The 11,128-nt window shown below is 36.8% G+C and overlaps 1 protein-coding gene across 1 annotated transcript; it reads left to right on the top strand.

Annotated features, from left to right (window-relative positions):
• Window positions 1-2,041: 2,041 nt before the first annotated feature.
• LOC140161069 (actin, cytoplasmic-like) lies at window positions 2,042-11,002 on the top strand. Its single transcript, XM_072184458.1, has 4 exons — window positions 2,042-2,195; window positions 7,418-7,799; window positions 8,243-8,489; window positions 9,380-11,002. Exons 2-4 carry the CDS (start codon window positions 7,434-7,436, stop codon window positions 9,895-9,897), a joined length of 1,131 nt encoding a protein of 376 aa, XP_072040559.1. The 5' UTR covers window positions 2,042-2,195; window positions 7,418-7,433; the 3' UTR covers window positions 9,898-11,002.
• The last annotated feature ends 126 nt before the right edge of the window (window positions 11,003-11,128 follow it).

The following is an 11,128-nucleotide window of genomic DNA, read 5'->3' as shown; positions in this document are numbered from 1 at the left end:
CTTAATATGAAGTGGGAAGGGGGTATTTTGACAGCAGAGAAATTGATAAAAAAAACGGGGTATAATTTGGTGTCCCGTTATTGATTGAAAGGGCGATGACTTCACATCATATCTTCGTCAGCTAAGAGTGCCATGCCATGCGCGTATTTGGGGGGCTTTAGGGGCGCCAGCCCCGGGGTAAAAGCAGGGGCGGCCAAAATGAAGGGGCGGCGGAAGAAGAAGGGCGGCAAAAACAGGGGCGGCAAAAAACGAAAGGGCGGAAAAATTTGAAAAAGCATGAACAATTTTGAAAAAATGGTACTATACATGAAAATGTGCTGCTTTTAGGGCGCTTGCGCCTGAAACCCTTTTTTTTTTTTTTTTTGCTCTTCACTTTTTCAAACGACCGAGAAAAAAATACGGTCAACCTTTTCGGGCTGTTGAGGAAGGGGCGGCAAAATTTAATTTTCTTCAGCCCCCCGGGGTTGGGGCGGCCACGGTACGCCACTGCATGCCATCCACTCTCTATTTGTTTTATCCACGTTTGCTATAAGGAATCATATCCACACTCAATTTCATCCTTAAGACTTAATATTGAAACGTGTTTCACAAAATCAACTTTACAAGTTAGCGTTTGGTCACAATTTAAGGAAAACAAAATTCGTTTTGAAAGTTGCACTTTGGACCATTCAATCACAAAACATGCAGAACGTAATTGGTCAGACCTACTGCACTTTTGAGAGTTGAAGATGTTGAATGGACCAAAGTGCAACTTTGAGAACTGCATCTTTTCTTACTTAGTGAGCAATTCATTTTGTAAAAAGCTTTTTGGCTAAAATTATTCTAAATAAAAAAGGTGGCAACTTTTATTAGAATTTTTTATTAATGTTTCATAAAGTTAGAACCTTTTATTGAAAGTAATATAAATGAAACCAATATCAGCAGTGATCACCTTGAATAAGTCAATTGCTCCTTGATTTATAAACACGCATGGCTAAAATGAATCCATACACATGTCAAAAGTCGCACTTAAAGGAGTATTTCGTGATCCTAGCATCCTCTTTTTATGACATTTTTTAGTAGATATTCACGAAAAAATCTTATTTCCAAAATTTCAGTTGATTCTGATATTGCGTTTGCGAGTTATACATGATTATGTGTATTACACTGCTCCATAGTGTTGTAATTTCGTTATACCAGAACGAAATTTGACGATATTTTTGCTAAACGAATTCATTTGCAAGAAATTTTTGGAACGTAAACATTATGTAGCAAGAGGTTTCCAGTGTTATAAAAATCTCAACTTTTTTTTTGTTTTTTTGGGAGGATGAGGTTGTGGATCACGAAATGCCCTTTTAATACCCTGGCACGGAAACCCGAGAATTAGAAATTAACAAAATTTACGAAATGCCTCTGTTTTGCACAAAAAGCCTAATCTTGAGCCATTTTACATTTTAGAGGAAGAAAAAAATTGGCACTTTTTTTTTTTTTTTTTTCGAATTGGTACTGGTAAAGTCAGATCTTGTAGCCAAGTCAACAGGAAGACTTTGCAACAAGTTTGCACTACCCCCGGCCGGAAATACCCTGGAATATCATTCATGCCGTTTGGAAATTTTGCCAGGTATACATATATGCCACGTTTCCAATTAGCTGTCAGGGCCTACCTGGACAGGAGCCGCGCTGCGGAATATTTTTCGGGGAATGGGGGGGAGTTGAACAGTTTGGGAAGGGCTCCGAAATGTGTATATGCAAGATTGGCATTGGGGGCAGATCTGACATGATCACAGAAGTATACGTAGGTTTCCTTCCTATATCTCCAACCTATATTTTCCTGATTCTCAGTTTCAAGTTAGCCCCCACTTGGCGGAAGTGGTGCAAAATATACGAAGTGTTAATGTACCTGACACCTAAATACGGTTGTAGGCCTATAACACCAATATCACAAGCTAGCTATCACATGTCACAGAAGCCAGGGACCTTTATTTTCTCAACCAATTGTTGATTGCCGGAAACTGGCCACCTCATCTTTAGATACCGGTAGTACCATCCATGCCAAATTTGGTCATTATCTTTGACACCAGGCAAACTCAGAAACTTTTGCTGGTTGGTTGTTAGTATATATAAAACCCGAGAGAGAAATCTGAGTGTTTCCTCTTCTGTACCGATCAGGGAAAGAATAACACACAGCTAAGGTTTCATCCACAGATCAGCTAACAGTAAGTGTTATATTTGTACTTTATCATTTTAAGCTATTTTAGGTCTTTCGCCGGAGTTGGTTGTGTATGTCCGGTGCCTGTTCAAATGAGGTCTATAGCTAGCTTTGTTAAATGCTTTTTTGTTTGTTTTTCTTGTTGTTTAAATGCTTTGCTTTTGCTTGTTTTTTTGGTTATAAAATTGGCATATTTCAGATCATGATGTTTTGTTAATTTTGCACTAAAATCAATACATCAATGCATGCATCACTTGCATAATTTGGGCTGCTAACATGTTGTTGGACATGTTGGACATGTTGGACTCAATTCATTTCGTCAAATTGATCATATTGAAAAAAAGTATCACATGCACACACACAAATCAAATTTGGCTTTGTACAACATTTTTGTTAGATTTTGTTTCATGATTTTATTAGGCCAATAAAGCTTAATTTTATATTCCAGGATTATGACTCTCACACTCTGATAAGTTTTCCTTCTCTCTGGTCTACTCTTTGAACCTTGAACATTGAACATGTTGAAGGTTCTCAATCGGGCCCGGCCCTGGTTCTCAATAATCCGTCTATATCATATCGCCCTCTTTTGAAATTGCTCATTTGCTGTTGGTTTGACACGGTTCAAATTGAGGAGTTGGTGGGACCTTGTTATGTGTTGTTTCACAAAGAAGCAGTTGGTTATCATTATTTCGACTTAAAATGGACAGGAAACATTCCGCCACCTTTTGTAAGATTTCCGTCAAATTTTAATTCATTATTTAATTTAATTATTGCATCATATTTCGTTATAAAGAATACAAAAATTAATTTGACGGAAATCGTACACATATTAAACATTGTACAAAACTGCCAGAAAGAGTGAAGCATATACGCATACGTTAAGTTGCTTTCAACACAATTGACAAAATAAACAAACAGAATATATACAATTTTGTAACTGCATGTTATAGAGCGATTCATGCAACTTTGATTAATATATAAAGTTCGACAAATCAATGGAGTATACATGTTTGTCCGCTTTCAATTTTGGTTTTTTATCCACAATTTAATTCATCTAAAGAAATTTAGAGCAAATAATGAAATAACTGGTTAACATGGCAATGCCATGCATGCGATGTGCCCATGTCATGATGGGGTATTAGAGCTTATTAGGTGCCAATGTTAATATTATTTCAAAAATCCGACTTATTTTCTCAAAAAGAAATATCGGGCAACACTTTATTGACTGTGTTAATGTTATATAATGAACTACGATGCACGATGTCAGTCAATTTTGCATAGGGCATATAAACCGGTGTAACTTAACTTTAAGCAATAACTGTGCGATATGCATTAAAATAGATTTTTATTTTGCCCCAAATATTGTCTGTTTGGAGCCGAACAATTCAAATGAGTAAAACAAAGAGTATATCTCAATTTTACTGTAATTAAAGCATTTCAGGCTTGGCTTAGTTTTCGCAGAGCATTTAAGTACATCATTGGGTATTAAATGGTGCAAAAGGTAGAAATTCGGGAAAAAGCGAGGCGTTGCTAGTGAGCAAATCGCACATTATGGCTGTAATCGATTTTTAGTGTTCCGCATCGAAAAGATCTCTTTATTTTTAGGCTTCTTTATTACTTAACAAGCCTACATGTCAGACAAAATATGATCTAATTTTGACAGTAGTTTTCAAAGACAGGTAACATTTTGTGTGCATTAGGAAAAATATGTTAAATGCCATACAATTTTATACCGCATTAAAGTGTTAAATAATAATTATCTTTTTTTTTCTTCGGCAATCAGTTTCACTGATATTGTTCCCAGGGTCTGCCAAGTTCCGTTTTTCTAAACATTTCCATATTTGGGCATTCTTACCTACCCGTGTCTTTTATTTTGAATCTCATCAACAACAAGGAACTAAAAGGATATAAGGAAGTAGTTTAGATCAGGAAGTGTCATATCTATTATAGACCAAAAGTTGTTCACAGGTTAACAACTAAACCTTCCAGGTATAATCTTTGTCACTAGTGGTGCGTGGATGGAGCGAAAGATAAGATATGAGCTTATCACTGAAAACAGGATACATGGTATCACTTTTAGTTATAGGTCTATTTGTTCACATCATGAAATGAAAGGAAAATAAGTACATATAATGCACTGATGCAAAATATGGATCAGAAACTAATAATCCTGATTAATTTTTGCATTCTTCAATTATTTTCTGAATTCATGGTGATGGTGACCAAGTATTTTTCAGCGTTATGTCTCATAATTCAGTATTTGGTATACAAGTGGTGTTCTAAATGAAACCACACTCATATGATTTACAATGTAATGCTAATAAATAAATCTAATCCCTTAATTTTTTGAGTATGACATCGAAACATATACAGTAAAGATTCGCCTAATGGCGCATTATGGGCTCCTTGACATAACTGGAACTTTAGGCACAAACTAAAAGTGCATTCCCGTAAAACTCCCACTATAGCATATAAGGGCATTGGTCCTTAATTGCGCTTGGGATTTTCAGTGGAGAGAGCTCTCTACTTGTACGTGCAATTTACCCCAAAGCAACTTATGTGCGCCATTAGGCGACTCTTTACGGTATATCAGTGCTGCCATATCTTTTAACCGCCGTCGGCCACTTGTTAATTGATTAGACATAGCTAACTTGTGCTTGCATGCAATCGGGCAAAACGAGAACATCATTATATTGATATCAATATCAATTTGACTTTTAAAACTTTTTGAGGTTATACCATGCAACGTTTTTGCTTTAGAACTTCCTTGGTAACACTTGTGAGATTCCGATCAGTTTTCGTTACCTTGAATTGCTAGATTTAGAGTTTAAAGGTTTCAAGCGCAATAAATATAAATTCTATACCTGAAAATTACCTTGATCTATTTTGGTATAGAGAATAAAACAAAACTCATGCAAATTATGAACTGTTTTACATATCTCAATTTAAAAGAGGCTTGATCGTCGCGTTAATGTTTAACACGACCACGCCCACGTTTCTCTTTGAGCCCTTTGAGAAACTAAACGATCTTTTGCAACCTCAGTGGTATACTGCCACGCCCATTTCAAGTAATAATATTTATAAATATCAGCAAAGTGTCTTTCTCGATTTTCCTGTTTATATAGGCCATCACCATGCATGATCACCGTGTTCACAAGTTGAACTATGTTTTAAAGCTTGATTCCACTTAGTTCTTTTGATAAGGAAGTACATAGAGAAAAATGGCATAAAATGCACCAAATATCAAAGCACGGACTTAAAATGTATGCATGCATGACCATGCACACAAATTAGCATTTCTTTATTTCTTCAACTAAACGATCAAAATAAAACGTATTTATGACATGAAAATAAGTGCTAGAAATAAACTTTTTTTCCTTTTAAATAATAAGGAAATTCCAAATTGTCTCCCTTGCTAATTTGCTATGATACAGTTGGCACAATGACAGTCAGATTGTAGTTGATTCCTGTTTTAGAAAATTGATGGATGTGCACTAACTTAACTTATACTTAGCTTAACATAACATTTTTAATATGTTTCAAGACAATGACAAACAGAAACAGAATATCATCATGAATTTGGGTGCGTTGAGCTTCTGCATAGCCACTTGAAGTGGTTCGGTTTGACATACTATTACTGAATTAGCATATTTGCATTTTGATAACAGCTATCACATAAGAGTACATAATTTTGTCACCAAGAAACGAGATACAGAAACGCCCATCAGCTTAATAACAGCAAGGCTAATGGCGTTATCTCACATAGCAAATTGTCAACAAGAAAAATCAGTTAAAATATTCATCATTATACTATTATATATTTTATTTTCATACTTCATACCAGTCATGCAACAACAGCAACACCCCTATCACCACTACCAACTAGAAAACATTACGTTATAAATTCTGTGACTAATTTTGCATTTTCTCAAAAAATAACTACACACTGGTAAACTATGCATAATAGAGGCAAGGAATCCAATTCACTGAAATTTCAGTGATTCAAGACAAGTGGTTCATATGTTAAGAAATGAGGTACGTTCTAGCGGTACCTCTTTTCTTATCATAACAATAACGTACTGAGTATTCCAGTATAGTAACTGGATTCCTTGCCCCTATGACATATACATAACGTTTGTTACCAGTGTGTTATTTGCATTTTTGAGAAAATGCAAAAATAGTCAAATATATCAAGGTGTGTAGTACCACCGTAAAATGCAGACAAAAATTTTTTCTTTTGTCCTTCTCTTTTTTCTTCCGTTCTTACTCTCTTCTTCCTCTCCTTCACCTTCACCTCTTCACCACCTTTCATTCCATGATATTTCTACCTCTTTCAAAGGTCATACATAAAGGGTTAGATTAGAATAAAAATATTGCCAATGTCAAAATGTTTCTCACATTAGCAAAATAAAACACTTGTCTCGTTCATTGTCGGACCACATTCTTCGTTTTTGTCTCAATATTTTCCCAAAACATATTTCTACATTTCCGTGTGAAATATCTTTGTAGAAAGTAACATAGCCAAGAAGGTCATCTTTTAATGTACTATTTACTCTTTTTACTCGTGTTTAATAGATCAAATACTGATCATAATGACAATTATTACAAATAACCATGACAACTTACAATTGCAGCTCATTACAAGATCATCATGATAATAATGTCCTTAACATAACCTTGCTTGTTAAACGGCTGATTTTGAAAACCATGTATTCTATTCTTTTCTAAGAACTAATATCATTATTAACATGCTGGGAAATAAGTGGGGCCATGGACCATTTGGCTCCCGTAAAAGCCCCAAATGGCCCCTGGTTCTCAAGTAAATACCTGTGACCATGCGTGGCCACTCATTTTGTTCAAACTGGCCGCTGGCCCAAATGGTCATTTTGACAAAAATCAGAATTGTGCATAGATTTCTCTGCCTGTTTATCATGTTTATCTGATCTGGTTAAGTATTTATCATAACATTGTCGAATTAACATCAGTATTCAAAATAGCCCTGGTTCATTGAAAGGAAAGAGAATACAAAAAAAAGAAGTTATATGACTCTGAAGTAACATTGGTAAAAGTAAAAGCGGTTGCCTTTTTTTTTAAAGCAGATTACCTCTAGAACAATATTTCAATTATCATACAGGTATCTATTTCCCATTTTAATGTCAACTATAAAATGCATGTTTATTCAGAGCCGAATAATATTTTATTTCTTTTATTCTTCTATTTTTATCACAGTTAAACATCAAACAACATGTGTGACGACGAAGTTCAAGCTTTGGTAGTAGACAATGGATCCGGTATGTGCAAAGCCGGTTTCGCTGGAGACGATGCTCCAAGAGCTGTGTTCCCATCCATCGTCGGAAGACCCCGTCATCAAGGTGTGATGGTTGGTATGGGCCAGAAAGACAGCTACGTCGGTGATGAGGCTCAGAGCAAGAGAGGTATCCTCACCCTGAAATACCCCATCGAACACGGTATCGTCACTAACTGGGACGATATGGAGAAGATCTGGCATCACACTTTCTACAACGAGTTGCGTGTAGCCCCAGAAGAACATCCAGTATTGCTCACTGAAGCCCCACTTAACCCCAAAGCCAACAGAGAAAAAATGACACAGGTGAGTTGAGCAATAAAATAAGCATGTTTGAGCCCAGTTGCCCAGTTTTAGCCATTTAACTAAAATCAGTGTACTTCATGTTAATATTGATCATATCGGGAATGAGTCAACAAAGTTAATAATGCTCTGTGTGTGCTAGCCATAGGCCTCAACATAAGGAGTCCTAAATATCAAAAGCTATCTTAAGAACCACTGAACCAAACTCAATACTAGGCTTGTTTGTACTCATTTTAATGCATTTTTCATGCTGATTCCAAATATGTTCATGAAAATGTACAATTCTGACATTTTTAAATCTAAAAAAAACTTGAAACTTGCCGTCTGCAGTCGAGACCAGCAAGTTAACTGATGCACAGATTTCAACACTTTTACCATTTATTGCTGTGAATCTACAAATATGAATTTCGGGAAATACATTTTCTCTCCTATTTTCCCCAATCTAGATTATGTTCGAGACCTTCAACACACCAGCTATGTATGTAGCCATCCAGGCTGTGCTGTCTCTCTACGCCTCTGGTCGTACCACTGGTATCGTCTTTGACTCCGGTGATGGTGTCTCCCACACCGTACCCATCTATGAAGGCTACGCTCTTCCTCATGCTATCCTTCGTCTAGATCTTGCTGGTCGTGATCTTACAGATTACCTCATGAAGATCCTTACAGAGAGAGGATACTCATTCACAACAACAGGTGAGATGCAATGCATTTTATTATTTATTTTACTATCATTGTCTTAGGAAGATTTTCAACATTGGGTTCTGAAAATTGAAAAAAAAAATAGTGGGCTACCCTGGGGATGCCTGAGTGGGGGGTCCTCCTCTGAGTCAGAAAAGTCCTATTACCAAAATGTACGTCACAAATACTCATTTCCCTCTATTTTAACACAATTTTTAACTTCACCTAGGATTATGGGGGGGCTGGCAGGTATTCAGCCCCGCACCAAAATTGTCGAGGGGGCTGAGCCGCCCCCAAGCTCCAAGACTATGGCTATGTCCATCTTAAACATGTTAAAGTGGAAAAAGGTTCTTGAGTAGGTATGAATTGAGCCAAAATTCCGGTCTGGGGCTAAAAATATATTGAATTTCAAACCCTATGAGAGACAAAAATCTGGAATTCGAGGATTGTTTTCTCGCAAAAATAAGTCTGGAATTCCACCCAGATAAGTTTAACAACTCCGGAATTCCGGTATTCCCTGGTAACCCAGCAAACACAAAAGGTTTTGGGCAATATTCGCAAAAGGTTAGAAAAGGTTGTGTTTAAATGTCGGATTATGTCAAGGGTTTATAAATGGTAGCAAAACATCATCATAACATTCAAAAACTGAACATTTAATATTCAAGTATTGACAAATTAGGTGGGAAAAATGTTTGCAAAATTATTTTAAAAATGTTTTTGCAGTGTGTTTGATACAAAACGTTTACATAAACCTTTATAAAATCCGACATTAAAAACCATTTTACCAAAACCAAAACCCAAAATATAACATGATTATAACGTTTCAAAAATGTTTTGTGTTTGCTTAGGAAATTCTCATGGTCCAATACAAGTTTGGTAACACATATTTTTCCCTTTTTCCTCAGCTGAGAGAGAAATTGTCCGTGACATCAAGGAGAAACTCTGCTATGTTGCCCTCGACTTTGAACAGGAGATGCAGACTGCAGCATCCAGCTCATCTCTAGAGAAGAGCTACGAGCTTCCTGATGGTCAGGTCATCACCATTGGCAACGAAAGATTCCGTTGCCCAGAAGCCCTCTTCCAGCCAGCTTTCTTGGGAATGGAATCATCTGGTATCCACGAAACCTGCTACAACAGCATCATGAAATGCGATGTTGATATCCGTAAAGACTTGTATGCCAACACCGTCTTGTCTGGTGGTTCAACCATGTACCCTGGTATCGCCGACAGAATGCAGAAGGAAATGACCGCTCTAGCTCCACCAACAATGAAGATCAAGATCGTTGCTCCACCAGAGCGTAAATACTCTGTATGGATCGGTGGATCTATCTTAGCTTCTCTCTCTACCTTCCAACAGATGTGGATCAGCAAGCAAGAGTATGATGAGTCTGGCCCAAGCATCGTCCATCGCAAGTGCTTCTAGAAAGCTGCTATATCGCCAGCGATGTAAATGATTTCTGCAAAACTGTTCTTATTTTTGTACCGTTTGTCATAGAAACTGATAATTATATTGCAAAACCTCGTAGAAATGACATTACTGACATTGAGTCTTGCTTACAAAGTGAAATATCATAGCCAACAAGGGCGTTAAAGATTTAAAAAACGCCTTCCATATTTCAGAATTTAATATTTTATTTCCGGATTCATCAATAATAATATGGAGTCAGCAGCAATAGACCATTGAATTCTGAATAGGAGGTTCTCTTCTGAACGAAACTGATTTGGTTGAATCAAACATAATTATATACGGTAGATACAAGTTCTTTTTTTCAGATTCTCTCAAAATTTATTAGGAATAGGGGATATATCCTCACATGCCTTAGTGGATTTGGTGCGCGAATCAATTTTCACGATAATATAAACTTTAATTATTGTTCATTTTCTTGTGAAGTGAGCTAGAGAGGGCTGATGGTAGCCGGCAACCTGTGCATCAGACTGGACAATCATTGTCCTCTGATGTCCCCAGGCCCGTAGTCAGGAGGGTGTGGGTGCGACGCACCCCCATCGACAAAAATTCAACTTTTCCGGGGGAGGTGGGCTCGAACCCAATGTATTTGGAAAAAAGTCCATATTTTGGAAATTCTGCATCTTCCGCAAAAAAACAAACAAAAAACCTGGCTACGGGCCTGATGTTCTACAAAAGTGCCGATACTAAAGACGCCTTAGATATCACTATCAAAGATATCGTCACTGGGTCACTAGCACAATAATTGCTCAATAATAATGTAGTACACAGGTCTTTCATTAATTGGTCTGTTCCAGTTGAAATACACACACCCCCTGTGGAAGACATGACCTTTCTTCCATTCGGATGTCGATTTCAAATGAAGTCACCCATCCAGGTGACCCCATTTGAAATTCAACTTGACTTCGTGTGTGAACTTGTGAAGTTTTCCATAGGGGGTATATCGATTTCAACTGGAGTTGTCCTTTACATGTTTTGTCTTTGTAACTAATACTATGTGTGTCCAGTTGTCTGTGTTGTGTGTATCAATGTTTTATTAATAACAATCTCACTGTTAAAACAACTTCTCTGTGTATTAACATTTTGTGTCTTTGTTAACATGTGTGTTCGTATTTGGCAATATAAACTCCCGCGTAAACCTTTGTTTATATTTTATTAATTGTTATATTTGTTTATATTGTGACGATGT

The sequence above is a fragment of the Amphiura filiformis genome, chromosome 9 (assembly GCF_039555335.1).
Source record: "Amphiura filiformis chromosome 9, Afil_fr2py, whole genome shotgun sequence".
Taxonomy (NCBI): Eukaryota; Metazoa; Echinodermata; class Ophiuroidea; order Amphilepidida; family Amphiuridae; genus Amphiura; species Amphiura filiformis.
Note: the sequence above shows the minus strand (reverse complement) of the source record. Positions and strands in the feature narration are given on the sequence as shown.